The 15817-nt window shown below is 35.7% G+C and overlaps 1 protein-coding gene across 1 annotated transcript in view; it reads left to right on the forward strand.

Annotated features, from left to right (window-relative positions):
* The first annotated feature begins 1912 nt into the window (after nt 1-1912).
* Nucleotides 1913-15817, forward strand: part of LOC107101545 (GTPase IMAP family member 8-like) — a 14029-nt gene continuing 124 nt past the window's right edge. The window contains exons 1-7 of the mRNA XM_015400494.1: nt 1913-1990; nt 6126-6161; nt 6359-6412; nt 6928-6978; nt 8866-9501; nt 9600-9641; nt 13458-15815. Of these exons, the coding sequence (XP_015255980.1) occupies nt 6146-6161; nt 6359-6412; nt 6928-6978; nt 8866-9501; nt 9600-9641; nt 13458-15815 (3157 nt within the window). The 5' untranslated portion in view covers nt 1913-1990; nt 6126-6145. The remainder of the gene's footprint in view (nt 1991-6125; nt 6162-6358; nt 6413-6927; nt 6979-8865; nt 9502-9599; nt 9642-13457; nt 15816-15817) is intronic.

Genomic DNA, 15817 nt, shown 5'->3' on the forward strand with positions numbered 1-15817 from the left:
GGCTGAGTAGATCTAACACAGCCTCTTAACGAATAAAAATGCGTAAAATGCCACCACAAATTATGTAAGCCAAAGCATGTTGTTTATGAAAGCATACGCTATTTAGATCAACTCAGGCGGGGGTGCAAAGTTAATATACGGATAGTTTATTGAGACCAAGAGCTAGCTTTGGGTTCTCACATAAAGGTCTAGGTTTCTTGTGTAAAAGTTGGTCCCTCTCGTTCGCTGCTAATTAGGTGCACAGATCACTGCTTGTCTAGATTTTTTGCTAATTTCACACCATACAGTCTGCCTAAATTCAGATCTTCAGGGATAAAAGAGCCCTAGAGGAACAGAATATATATCAATATCGATTATGAAAAAGTTTTGGAGCAGTTGTTCAGTGGTGATACTTGCTTTTGTTCCCATGCACAGACATAATAGGCTTAAGTCACAAATAGTGACTATATTGTAGCTTAAATCAGTAGTAGGCAAACATTTATGACAAGTTTTTACCTGTCAAAAAATAAATAACTTACCTTTTATTGCTCTTTTCCTAATACTTATACCTGCCAACAATATGTGAAGGATGTTGCCATGTATTGTGACCATATCTTAACCCTAAAATGCCAATTATAGGCTTTCTGAAATGTTTTGCATCTGACACCTTTTGCATGATTTAATGGTAAAAACTTTACTCAAAATCCTATTGTACACAATCAGATATAGCTGATAACAGCCAGTAGAAGACTACACAAAAAATAACCTTGACTTATCGCATAGTAATAAATTATTAGTATCAAAAATGTATTTCTGTTTTTTCTTTTTACATATTTTTTTAAAAGGCCAAATAAGGAATTCAAACAAAAAAAAGTAATTTTCTGTTTTGTTTTATTCTTGGATCAGGCTTTAAAGGGTTAAACTATAAGAAATTACTACATTTAACCAAATTATTTCTGGCGAGTACCTCCTCGATTCAATTAAAAGTGATATCTCTTATTTCATGAATATTATTTAAATATAAACAATATCAGCCTTCAAGTAGTGACAGGATGTATTTCAGTAAAAAATCAGGACATTAATTATACATTCAAATTAAAAAGAGGAAGAAATTATCTGATTACTTTCCGTTACCGCATGGTCAGAATTTATGATATAAGTTGTCATATCATCTGACCACTTATGTTTATTATGTCAGTGCATGTAAATGAAAACTAAGGGTCAATACAAAAAACGGTGCTGCTATATTTTATTAACAATAATAATATTGTGTGAGAGTTCATTTTAGCCACATGATTACTGTATATACAAGTCACTTTTTCAACAAATGAGACGCTGTCACTGGTTTTCCAGACATTTCTCGCTTCTTTTTCTCCCCTCTCTTTGACCAAGCTGACCCAGATGGTGTAGAAAATGCATTCAATCCAACGATCAAAACATACAGTGGTCACAAAATATAGAATAAACCAGCACTTTTATTTCCAATAATATTTCATTATGGGTTTTGCATTTGTGATGCAGCTTTTGCAGTCGACCTGACACTTCGTAGCCATCATATTAATGACAATTTAACTGTTAGATTTTTATTTACAGTGAGGATATTTGTCTTTTTGTTCAGCAGGTGGAGGAGCTGTATCAATCATATCTGTATGATCTGGTTGAAACTTTTCTGCTCATTTTTATTAATGATAAACAAAGAGTAACTGATAATCAGTTACTCTCAGCAGGCCTGTTTGTTTGTGAGCAGCGCAAATAAAACTATGAAAAATAATAAATAAATATTATTCCTGTTGATATACTGATAGTAGGCTGGGCAAGGGGAGGAGGGGCAGTCACATTTCCTCAAAGAAACTTCTGCTTTGACTCTGGTTCAATTGCAGAAGTAGTAAGATTTACCGGTTAGAAAAATTACACAACCAGCAACATTAATTCAGCGTCTGACAAACAGAATTTTACACTAATACTTGAACAGATGATGAACTGATATTGAAAAAGCATCTTTTCAGCACAGGTAAGGTTCTTTTCACATTTTTTTTAATGGCTAACATATTTATATTTTCTGTCACCCTTAATCTGACGCACTGCAGAAACACTCAAAGTAAATCATGTTCACTTTCAGAAACTATGAAATGACAGAATTTTACCGCGTGAGTAGCTCGCACAGCACCCAATTTTATTTGGAAACTTCAAAACGTTTTGCTTCTCTGATAGGATTATGTTTTCTTTACTTTAATACCGAAGTGCTGCATTCAAAGCAGAAAATTCAGCGTCTTTTTCAAAAGCGAAAGTCAAGGAGCAAAACTAGATTTTTTTAGGTCACGCTAACACCGTGTATTACGGTAGTAGTGCTGGCTTGGGTCTTTCAAAATAAAATCAGAATATTTTACATTTATTGAATGGGATTAGTAAACGTCAGTCTTGCTTCTCTTTTCTCTCTCTCTCTCTCTCTCTCTCTCTCTCTCTCTCTCCCATCTCTCTCTCTCTATATATATATATATATATATATATATTTAAAAGCCCTGCATGCAGCATATTTGACATACTAAATTTACACTGATTCAATGTAAAATAGACATAGCTGAATTAAGCTATGTTATATTTTATTTTTTTTCCTCTTTTTTATTGAAAATATCTTTGAGTCTTTTAGATGCCGTCAATAAATAATGTGAACAAATATCAAAACGGGAAATTGTTAATGAAGATTTGAATAAGGATGCTTGTGGCTAGGATTTATTAATAAAAAATCAAACTATAAGCTCAGTAGCCTAAGTGAAGTAAACTAAAAGTCAAATTGAATTTAATTTAAATTTAGACAAATCGAGTGATAATTGAGAGAAACAGGTTGACACACTTAGAAAATTAAAACTAGTATGAGATAAAACTGCCCTCACACAGATGAAACCTTTCTTTTGCCTTGAATCTGCTGCATATTTCTTGATAAAACTTAAAATGACCCATCACTACTATAACTTGTTTCAAGTGAATACTTTGTATCGCGGTGAAAATTTGATCCATTAGATTATTTCTTTTATCTAAAATCCCCTTGAGACAAACATTTTAAAGTTACAGAGCTTCAGCTAAAGTCCACGTGGCTTATCGGCATTCAGACATTTTGTCACAGTAAATGTGGAAAGAAAGACTATTCTACATTTACCAAAGTGTTTTCACATCCTCTTTTAAGTGCAAAAACACAGACTGTAGTGGTCTGTGAAGTCTTAGGGACTTGAATGAAGAAAAACATAATTCCTTACTGTTACTGTTGTTAAAGAAGCAGTGACATTATTCTAAATTACATATTCCAAATACAAGACAGAGCATTAAAAACTAATAAATATATTAAAAATATATAAAGGTGTGTAAAGTTCTTGTTTGGAAATACAATTACTGGAATTTCTTCAAGTTTTTTAGTGATGTAAACATTTGCAAGCTGTTTATTTTTAAGGATCTGTGAACTTAAACATGCGGATATACAGTATGCATATATGTACGCAAATGTATGTGATTACATCACCCACAGACACACCCTAATATAAAATGCTTAAAGAGATTCCTGCCAATTAAGCCGGGTCCTTTGAAGACCTCTAAAACAATTATGGCTGGAAGTGATAAGCTTTCAGTCCTGCTCTCCCCTCAGCATAACTGAGGTGTAACCCTGTGGGTTATACTAGCGTAACCCTGATAGCATGAGACAAAGACCTCTAAGTCTAAACATTTATTTTTTTAATATAATTTATTCTGATATGCATAGTATTTATCAGAGGAAATCAGAAATGTTAGAAAATCTAAATGAATATGACATCGTTGCTATTTTCATTTTTAATGGGAGATGTCAGCAAACCGGACATTCCTTCCGCATTTAATGTTTAAATTATTATTTTTTTTTAAGTTGAAAAAGCCAAGCGTACAGCCCTTGTCTGGGAGGACATTTCTGAAAGCTGAGCTAAAGTCCACAAATAGCATCGTAAGAAAAGTGTTAGGATGCTGAAGCTAAGTCAAAGCTTGGAGTCGATTGAGCTTTTGTAGTGAAAGCGTGATAATGTTACTGTAAGTCTATGGGGAGCTATAGTGTCACTGAAAAAGACATTTTTAAATGTTAAATTTCAAATTTAACATGAAAATCATGCAATTTCAATCCAATTTGAAGCACATAGTCTAATTTTACATTTTAAATGGAATAATTAAAGCAGAATTGTAAATTGTATGTATTAATCTGTTTTTAACTCCTTAATTTTGAAAATGTAATGTATGTAAATGAAGATTTAAATACCAAATTCATAAATCTGATTATAAATACCTTTCCTAATCACGCACTTAAAGTTGTTATTCCTGATTCAATTTCCATTTTCTTAAACTTAAATTTTCAAATCCTTTTTGAAATTGCATTTCTCTTTTTGCATTACCTTCTTAATTTACCTTTTCCGTGACCTTTCTGCTCCTTGAGCTCACAAAAAACACAATTAAACCAATCACAGCTGCTATTCGCTTATAAACAACCTTCTTGATGGTAAGACAGCCAGTTGGATCGTAACACTAGTAGGAGGCGCTGTGCAGCCTCCATACTGAGCAAGCACCAAAAACTTTTCTTGGAATAAAATTAAGCACACAAATTCAATGTATAATATACCCAAAACCAATAAAGGAAATGACAATTTTCCAATTTTTTCATTTCCAAATGAAAAACTGAAAACAGAGCCGATTTGTCTTTGTAAAACACAAGCTTCATGGATGGAACATGAAACATCAAAGGTTGTATGCAGACGGCTTAATAGTTAGTAATATAGGAGCATAATATATTTTATGAAGATTGTGATCTTCTAGCAAAACATTTAAGTCTTAATGAATAATAAATGATTCCACTTTGCTTTATTTTTGTGCACAGGAATAGGGTTAGGCAACACAGTGGACCTATTGAACCCACCTGTGCAGAAACAGGATGTAGGATTCATATGTATTTGTGTTTTCTTTTAGTTAACAGCAGGGGTTATACTTAAAGCCTGTATTTGCACAGGCTTTAGATATTACAAGGACAAATATAAGTGACGGGTCTGCAGAGCTATTGCTCATACAAATGTACAAAATCACTAAGTTCAGCGTGCCAAAATCATTGCCTCTTTCAAAAGTGCTACTTAATCCAATTTGTGCTTTAAAAAAAAAAGAGCACCTTGTGCATAATAGATCTCAAAGACCATAGTGGAGGCTTCTAACACCTTCGCTTGTGCAGCATTTAAGCCATATCTAAGGCTTAAATGATTTAATTTTCATTCTTATTTTAAACTATATTTGAATTTACCTCTTCCAAGATATCTCCATCTCCCTATGACCCTGTATCCTTTTGCACGGTCGTCCTGCACATCATCCAAATCAAGTGGAATACAACTTCCAGTCCAGCAGATGTCGCTGCGGATGTGTTGACGCCCGTTGCTTTGTGTCACAAGCATGTCCGGCCGCGGGATACTGAGACGAGTCATTCGTAAACAAAATAATACATTTCAAGTCAGATGCTTGGATGCATTCTGGCTTTAAAAACAAAGAAGGTAAAAATGAAATTGATATGATGCACGTAATTTGCAAAAGGACCACTGAGGCCATGTAAATGTACTGATTATCCTTATTTTGTTATTTTAAGTTTTGTGAATCCTAAGATCTTTTTGTCAGTGTGTCCACGCCAGTAATAGTAATATTTGTGTCCAGTATTTGTTTTCATGGCAACACCTCCAAAAGTCGTTTCCATAAATACAGCTATGTATGAATTCAGTTGCTTTCAGTTATGTATCAATTGAAGACACTATCCAAATCATACACAGCCAGTCAGCCACTGGTAAGGGCTGTATCTTTTTCTTACAGTGTTCAGTGAAAATATCGCAATGCATCGCAATATTTCAAGTATCATGATGCATCGTGATAGAATCGCATCGCTGCATGTGAATCGTGATTTGAATCGATTAATGACTTCTTTGTCAATACCCACCCCTAATCTGAAGCCATTCTATCGACTAACCATCAATGGTTTGATAATATCCGAAGCAGTTGGGTCCAGCGGCTCCAGCAGAATATCCTCAGAACAGAACCAGCTTTTTGGATCAGCTTAGTACTTAAGCTTAATAATGTCAAATAAAAAAAACGTTTTCTAAACCTTTTCCTTTCAGATCAATCAAACCTGTACAATATGGCCTTTGCAGCGGGTAAGATTTTATTCATGCTATTCAAAATATATATAGTTTTGCATTTTGTGTTCAAATTGCAAAAATAATGAAAAGTGTATTTAGGCAGCAAGTTTTATAGCAGTTTGTTGAAATTGTATTGCTTTAATGTAATTAGTTTGGTCATACATTGCTAAACTTTTCTGTTTTCTGTTGTTATTTATTTATTTTTGTTGTAGATGGTGCCAGAACTCAGCTGCACTGCCAGAGCTCAGAGCAGATTCTACCAGACGGTGAGTTCAGCAACAGCTTAAAAGCATAATATATACTTAGACATTATATATGTTTCTATTTTTTACCTTTCAGCTTCTCCCTTGGTTTTATCAATGTTCAAATTTAGGAAGTTTGAAGTGTAACAAGATTTTATTTTGGACAATCAGGAGGTTAAAAGAACCCCATGAGATGTGATAACAAATGCATCACTCAGATCAAGGTACAATAGAACGGAAAGTAATACCAAAGTCAAAGGTTAAATTTCTTTCTACTATGCTCAGCTCCTGCCAAAAACTTAGCTCTGCCCTGCTGCCTTCCTGGGTGGTGGAGAATGACAAAGCTAAGACACTGAGGGACTTCCAGATTTAAATAGATCAAATTGTTATGGCCAACCAACCGAGATTGTGATCATTCATAAGCAGCAGAGGACCGTGCAGTGATCGTTGTATCCATCACAGATGATGGATACAAACGCTTTATAGACATAATTACAGTATATTGGTCTCGGTAATGAGTTGGTCTTTTTTCTTTACAGATGACCAGCCTATAAAACGAAGTCAAAGCTATGATTGGATACCACCTGAATGTAAGTTTATCTTCTTATTTCAGTACCTCTCAAAGTGGTGTCAGTTTTCACTCATGATGTATAGATCTTTGTTTTGCTAAAACATTAATTGAAGCACATAAAGATCCTTGCTAATGTTTTCATTTACCTTCCCATTTCACCACCCAATCTCTTAGAGAATGGGGAATGAGCTTAGAGAGAATCCTGGACGGCAGTTTTTAAGCCTTGCCTAAAATTGTTTGTTAAATTTTGGACAGCGGAGCAATTTTATTATAATTGTCAGTGTTGCAAAAACACATGCATCACAAGAAGCTATCCTGCTTGTTTTTCTTATGTAAGCTTAACAAAAATATGAAAGCAACACTTTTGGTTTTGCTCCGATTTTCTATGTGAGCAACTCAAAGATCTAAAACTTTTCCACATACATACACAAATATTTTTCACAATTTCCCTCAAATATTGTTCACAAACCAGTCCTAATCTATGAAAGTGAGCACGTCTCTTTGCTGAGATAATCCATCACACCTCGCAGGTGTCCCATCACGATGCTGATTAGACATGATGATTAGTGCACAGGTGTGCTTAGATTGCCTAAAATGAATATTTTTTTTAAGTAAAGTCCTTCAAGGTAAAAAAAAATACAATTCAGAATGTTGGACTGCCACATACTAAACGCCCTCTGAAGGATTCTTCAAATATATGGAATGAAGCTGAGGATTTTTCTAGTCCAAACTATACTGCAATAAATTTAAATCTAAATAAGTGCATTTCTTCTTGAATTGAGGAGGGAAGATAAATTCATTTCAATTCAGTTTATTTCTATAGCACCAATTCACAACACGTTATTTCAAGGCACTTTACAGTTCAACCAGATCATCCAGTCAAATTGATTCAAAGTTTTCTCTCTAAGGAAAACCAGCTGACTGCATCGACTCATTGACTCTTCAGCAATCCCTCACACTAAGCATGCTTGTAGCGACAGTGGAGAGGAAAAAACCCTTTTTTGGCAACAAAGTAGGGCTCAAGTGGAGGCATCAACGTTCGCCTGGATCAGAGACTATCTACCAAACAGACCACAGTTTGTTAGATTAAAGGGTCATCTGTGAAATCAAGTAGTCAGCAACACAGGAGCACCACAGGGGACGGTACTCTCTCCATTCCTTTTCTCTCTATAAACCTCTGACTTCCAGAACAAGACAGACTCCCTACATATGCTAAAATACTCAGATGACTTTGCAGTCATTGGGTACATCAAAGATAGTCAATAAGCTGAGTTGGTGAACCACTTTGTAGTATGGTGTGGAAACCATATCTGATCCTTAATGTCAACAAAACAAGGGAAATTATTGCATATTTCAGAAGAAATATGAGCAAGTTGAACCCTATTTACATCATGGGAGAACAAGTGGGGATGATTGAGTTTAAATATCTTGGTGTTTACCGGGACAACAAACTATACTGGAGACAGAAGTGAAGATGTCAACAAGAAGGGACAGAGCAGACTGTACTTTTTAAGGAAGCTTAGGGCCTTTGGTGTTTCTGGCAGGAAACTCTACTTTCTCTGCTCAACCTCAAATTTACAGATTGAAAATTAAACAGCAAAGTTAAACTGAAACTTAACCGAGATCCCCAATTGAAGTTAGGCCTACATTTTTCTTGGTATTTTATATATTTTTTCAAAACCATTTATATACCCTTAAAGTCTTAACTTTTAATTATTTTAGCCAGTTTTTAGCTTAGTTCCTTTTTTTTTATTTTATTTTGTGATTAAAGTTACTTCCAGACCAACATCCACAAATTTTGCCTCAATACCGATTGATGGTTTTATCGCATTCACTTCAATATTCTTTAACATCACTTCTAATTCATTCAGTGTTCTCTTACCTTTCTTTTATCTTTTTATTCCAGTGTCTGAGCTCAGGGTGATTCTGCTCGGAAGCTGCTGGTCCCAGAGGAGTTCAGTGGGAAACTTCATACTAGGAATTAACGCCTTTAAATATGAAGCTCACGTCTGTATTAGATGCAGTGGAGAAGTGGAAAACACGAAATTAGCTGTTATCAATACTCCAGATGTTCCGTTATCCACAGCAGACAAACTGACAGAGTTTATCACAGACTGTGTACAGGCCTCTGCTCCTGGTCCTCATGTGTTTCTGTTGGTACTAAAACCTGAAGATTTCACAGACCAAGAAAAAAACAGGATCTACAGAATCCTAAAAGCTTTTAGTGATCAATCATTCAATCATTCGGTTCTAATGATATTGAAATCTGAACTGATGCAGCGTATCAAACGTTTTCAAGAGCAAATGAAAAATGCTCCAATTAAGGAACTGATCAGGAAATGTAGATATCGATACTTAAAGATGGAGGACATCGAACTGCCAGAGCTGCTGACTCGCTTTGGCCAAATCGTAAAAGAAAACGGTGGAGAATATGTGACTTACGAAGAGTTTAAAGATGCAGCAACCACTTTGGAAGATTCTCATCAGAGCCAGAAGGAAAAGGCAGCAATGGGTTCTATTGTAGCTGCTGTTCAAACTGCTCGTGAGTTGAGAAATAATTTTGAGAATGATTTCAAAAGAATTTGGAGACAAAGTTTTTATTTTATTAAATATTTTTAAAAATTACTGTCCTTTTTTAAGGTATTGGTGCTCGAGTACCCAGGATACATCAGTCATATGAAGGTGAGTAGATTTTTTAAAGAATCTGTGATTAAATGTGTATGATCACTTCTCCACACTCCAATTTGAGTCATTTCTATAGTGCCAATATACAACATGATTTCAAGACACTTTACAGACAGTTCAGTCCGATCGTTCAAGTCAAATCAGTTTAATATTTTCTAAGGGAAACCTGTTGATTGCACCCAGTCATTGACTTTGCAGGTTTCACTCTTGTGTGAATTAGCAATCCGTCACACAGAACATCTATTCAGTGAAGAGGAAAAAACTCAATTTTATCAGGAAGAAGCATCCAGCAGAACCGGGCTCAGTGTGAGCGGCCTTACAAAAGGAAAATAGAAGCAGTGATCTAGAAAATGGAAATAGAGTTAACTAGCCCTATAAATATAGCTCAGGATAACCTGGGCCGCTCTAACTAAAAGCTTTAGCAAAAAAGAAGGTTTTACAGTAAGCCTAGCCTTAAATATAGACAGAATAAACAATGGTAGCTTGTTCCACATGAGAGGACCCTGAAAACTGAAAGATCTGCCTCCTCTGTAAATTAACAGATAAAAATACTTCACCAGTTATATTAACACTTATGCTTTTTTAACTCGGCAGAAAACAGAGCTCAGAGATATAAACCTACTTGTATCGGAGGAACATACATCTCTCCACAGAAATAACCTGTTTTTATCGACCTCAAAATCCATGGTGGACATGGAAAACAAATTAATCATTCTAAGATGCAAAACTAACGGACAAAAAACATACTAAATTATTCATAAAGAGACAGTGTTTAATTATTATTGCAGCTATTTGAATTCAAAACTGAATATACAGCAGTTGTATATATTGATATACTGTATACTGTAGTTCCAAGAACTGAGGACCGTCTCACAAAGCAGGTTTACTGAAAACTCGTAATTTTTTAAACCTGAAATCTGAATTTTATTATAAATTATGCTTAGCCTCCAGGTGACTCAATTAGCTTAAATAATGCAAAATAACAGGCTTATGTTTAATGGAAAAAGAATTCTCATTTACATAAACTCTGTGTGTCTTAATTGTTTGGTTAAGCCTGCTATTCAGTAAAATAATTTACACAGGGTAGTAAGAAAATGTAGGCAACAGTAGTTTTGCTTCATACTACTCAAGTATAAACATATATATATGGGTAAATATGTGTATCTAAATATCTAAAGCTTACTCTAATGTTCCTTAGTAAAAGCAGCAACTTACTACTGACTTTTGGAATCAGATGATTGGTACTAATATCCATGTTATATTTCAATGTTTTAGTTGTTTTAGCTTAAACAGTTTGGGAACCGAATCCACAACAATGATTCATAAATGAAACAATTCTATTAGACTTGCACACAAAATCTGAATGGGCTTAACAAACATCTTGTTGATCAAATAGATCACCTCATGCTAAGTGTAGGGTGTGGACATACTTGCAATATTGGGAAATAGAAAAGCACAAGTACCTTAAATTTGCTTGCAGATTTGGGGGAATTAATTGTTTGAAATTAAAAAAATTACAAAAATGAAATGGGGATTTTATTTATTTATTTCATATTCTGACCACCTGAATATTCTCACCTTAGCAAAAAAAAGTGGGCCCCTGTGATGTTGCCAACATGGCACACTCAAAAAACGGTCAGATTCAGTTTAAAGCATAAATCTCCCTCTGTCTGTAGTCATGGGTCTATCCAATAGGCAAAGGAAGAATTTATGAAGCACTAATAAAACATCCAATTTTAAACACCTTAGGTGTAAATAGAACCATAGTTGTAGCAGACATAAATCGATCATAACTGGACAAAAAGAAAGCATTAAATAAAATCAGAAATGCAGAAATTATAAATAAGTAAGAAAGAATGACCAAACAGATCTGGCAAAAACATAATGCACAACGAAGGTTAAGTTCTGTTTCTATTTTTTTTGCACTTAAAAAAGTTTTTTAGCAATTTTTATGAAAGCTAAGCAACTGGAATTTATATTTTACTAGAAAATATTGTTTTCTTTTTCTTCTTCTCCCTCTATGATGGACGATCACAGAGGACGGAGACTTAATTTAATCACCATAAGAAACATGATAGAAAAACACAGAGAAGAGTACATAGCAACAAAAATAGAAGTTAAAGTCTAATCAAGGATTATAAAAAATTACTGATGAAATTATTGATAATAAAACACAAGGTAGTCAAACCTTAAAATGATAATGTCTAGATGACACAGTCAAAACCAGTTTTAAACAAAGTTCGATTCTTGGTTGAAAGCAATTTATGGCTTCAGCAGTTTAGTTCCACATTTGCGGCGCATAAGAACTAAGTCCATATCTGGTTCTAGTTCTAGATTTTCAGAAAAGAATTGAGCCTGAAGAGATCTGGGTGGTTATACACTCACAAGCCAGCTATGGGTTTTGGAGTCATTCAATGATCTATAGACTAACAGAGGTTTTTCAAAGTCTATTCTCACAGGGAGGCAGTGGAAGAATTTATAATGGGCTGATGTGCTCAACATTCTTAGAGATAATGCTAGCAGCAGTACTCTGGATCAGTTGCAGCTGTCTGATCCAGGCAGAGCTAAGCAGAAACTGTTGCAGTGATCAATTATAGTAAAGATAAATTAATTAATTCCTTTTCCAGGATCCTGCAGGTACATAACCTGTCCAGTCAGTCTGACTTAAATGGGACGTAAGTCATGAGCAAAGGAAACATTTTTTTCACAAGTAGAAGAATTTCTTCTTTCTCACACTGAATCCCGTTTCTCATTTCATCAATAATATGTTGAGAAGAAAAGAGATATTTACTGTCCCCACTTGTACATGGAGCTGAAAGAGCAAGGGAAGGAAACCAAGTTATATTGCTTTTTCACTGCTATTGCTTTATCCTCTCCTCTTTAAGACCTGTGTTAGACTTTTCTCTGAGCAAATGATGATGCTAAAGGTCCACCCACAATTTACGAGGGGCAAAAAATTACTATTTTTGGCCCCTCTATTTTTTGTAATTTCAAAAGCCTTGATTATCTGAAGCTTGTAGGTACAAGATTTTTGCCAAATAGTAAAGCGGTTCAGAAAACGTGCCTAGAAATTGCTCTTTTACAGCACCCAGTAGAGTAGCCATAGCTGTGCGCACGCCACTGTCTGTGTCAGCTGCTTTGCTCAACAAATGTTTTAGTGCCACAACAGATTGACTCACGTCTGTGGAAGTCGCAAAATGTCAGCTTATCTCACTGGTTAATTGTTCAAATGAGGTGAAAAGTGCTGTCATGTTAGTAATAACAAGCTATTCCGTAGTCTGCATTTACATTGGAACCTCTAGTTCCAATGTTTTTTTTTTTTTTTTTTTTTTTTTTTTTTTTTTTTTTTTTTTTTTTTTTTTTTTTTTTTTTTTTTTTTTTTTTTTTTTTTTTTTTTTTTTTTTTCAACAACATTTTGATCTTTATTGTTTTAAGGGCCTGGGAGAAAGGTACTGACAAAAGGGACATGAGTATTATTTGAGTTAAATCAGACATTATGGCAGGCAGCACTTTCATAAGAAAAGCTTTGGGTAAAACATCAAAACAGCAGGAGGAAGATAGTTTATTTGGTGAAATTGGGACATTTTTTGAAAACATGTTCTATTTAGTGACAAATTTGTTTCTGGACTTGATGTACAGATTATCTCTCTAATCTTTTGTGATCTTACTTCATCCTATGTTGACATGAGGTGAAGCAAGAGACTGTTTAGTAGGAGTAAGAGACCACTTTAATTTTAACTGTGGCCTATTGAGGGCTGGAGCAATATCTGTGAATGTTTGTGTTATCTCATACTGTTCTCTATTCTATTATAGGACCTGGTTTCAGGATTGTGCTGTTGGGAAAAAGTGAGAAGAAAAAAACTAAGCTCTGTAACTTGATTATTGGAGAGCAGACATTTCCTCAACAGAAGCACAGTGTGGCCTATTGTGGAGATTGGAATGGAAAACCACTAATAGTGGTAAAAACTCCTGACATTTTCAATATGTCTAAGGAGAAACTCCAAGAAGTAAATAACTGCGTGAGACTCTGTTATCCTGGACCAAATGTTCTGCTGCTGCTGGTGAAACCTTCAGAATTTCCTGAGCAAGACAGACAAACGCTGATGTCCATCCTGCGTTTGTTTGGTCATGATGCCTTCAAATATTCAATGGTCATCTTAACGAATGGCAGTGAAAAAAATAGCTCTGTTAAGAAGCTCCTTGAAAGGGTTCAAGGAAGATGCTACAACATGAGTAATAACACTGACTGCAGTCAGTTGATGGTGCAGGTTGAGACAGTTGTCCATGAGAACAAAGGGGCATATCTGACCTTTAGGGAAGAGACCAGTAGGCCCCTAGCAGAAAAGATGAAACCTCCACTAAACCTGGTTCTCTTTGGGAGAAGAGGATCTGGGAAGACCTCAGCAGCCAAGGCCATTCTAGGTCAGACAGATCTTCATTCAGTCTCCAGCTCATCAGAGTGTGTCAGAAACCAGGGAGAGGTTCATGGACGTTGGGTTTCTGTGGTGGAGCTGCCTGCCTTGTGTGGAAAAGCTCAGCAGGAAGTGATGGAGGAATCATTCAGCTGTATCTCCCTCTGTGAACCTGAGGGTGTCCACGCCTTCATCCTGGTCCTACCTGTGGGTCCCCTCACTGATGAAGACAAGGGAGAGTTACAGACCATCCAGGACACTTTCAGCTCTAGAGTCAATGACTTCACCATGATCCTGTTCACTGTGGACTCAGATCCTACAGCTCCACAAGTGGTTAACTTCATAAAGGAGAAGAAGGACATCCAGGAGCTCATTCAGAGGTGTAGTGGGGTTTATGTTATCCTCAACACCAAAAGTAGTCAGCAGATCCCAGAACTGTTGGATAGAGTAGAAAATCAGAGAAACGTCATGCCCAAAGTCTTTATAAAGGATATGTTCACCAGAGCTCAGATGGAGAAGGTTGTTGGACAGGAACATATTAATCATGAGCTTAAAGCTGAGCTGGACAAGGTCAAGAAAGAGAATGCTAAGCAAACAGATCATAGAGATCTGAGCAAGGAGTGTTTTAGGATGGTGTTAATTGGTAAAACTGGTAGTGGAAAGAGTGCAACAGGAAACACAATTTTGGGTGAAAAACATTTTAAATCTAAAGCTAGTGGAAAGTCAGTCACTAAGTTTTGTGAGAAAGCAAGTGGAGAAGTTGATGGTCGCCCAGTTGTTGTTGTTGATACACCTGGTTTGTTTGACACGACTCTGTCTAACAGTGAAGTTGAACAGGAACTGGTGCATTGTATTAGCATGTTGGCTCCTGGACCTCATGTGATCCTGCTGGTCCTGCAGATTGGACGGTTCACTAATGAAGAAAAAGAAACTGTTGATCTGATTAAGAAATACTTTGGCAAGAATTCCCAACAATTCATCATTGTTACATTTACCAGAAAAGATGAATTAAAGGAACAAACATTTGAGAATTACATCGAAGATGACTGTGATGACTTTGTCAAAAAACTTATCCGCGACTGTGGGGGAAGATACCATGTATTTAACAATAATGTTAAAAATGATCGCTCTCAGGTCAGGGAGCTGCTGATGAAGGTTGAATCAGTGGTGAATGAAAATGGTGGGGGTTGTTACACCAACCAAATGTTCCAGGAAGCTGAGATTGCAATAAAAAAGGAGGTGGAGAGAATCCTGAAAGAGAAGGAAGAAGAGATGGAAAGACAGAAAAAACAGCTGGAACAAAAACATCAAGAAAAAATACAAGCAATGCAAAAAAAGATGGAAGAACAAAGAGCAGAAATGGAATCAGAGAGAAAACTGAGAGAAAAACAGCTTAAAGAAATGGTTGAAAATATAGCTAAGGAACAAGAACAGAGAAGAAAAGAACAAGAAATAAGAGAAGAGGAGGACAACCAAAAGAAAAGGCAAGAGCAATTTAAGCAACATGAATGGGAAGAAAAACTTCGAGATCTTGAGAAGATCATAAAATCAGAAGAGCAGAAAAAGGAAAGTACTGACCGAGAGCTGGAGAAGAGTAGAGAAGGCATACGAAAGGAAAGGGAAAACTGGGAGAGGGAAAGAAAAGAATGGTGGGAAAAAAGATATCAGGAAAATGAGCAGATACGTCAGCAGGAGCAAGAAAAACTGGCAAAACTTCAAGAGGAATATGAGAAAGAAAGAGAGAAGGATCGAATAAAAAGC

Source organism: Cyprinodon variegatus, unplaced genomic scaffold (assembly GCF_000732505.1).
Source record: "Cyprinodon variegatus isolate N-32 unplaced genomic scaffold, C_variegatus-1.0 Scaffold1111, whole genome shotgun sequence".
Classification (NCBI taxonomy): domain Eukaryota; kingdom Metazoa; phylum Chordata; class Actinopteri; order Cyprinodontiformes; family Cyprinodontidae; genus Cyprinodon; species Cyprinodon variegatus.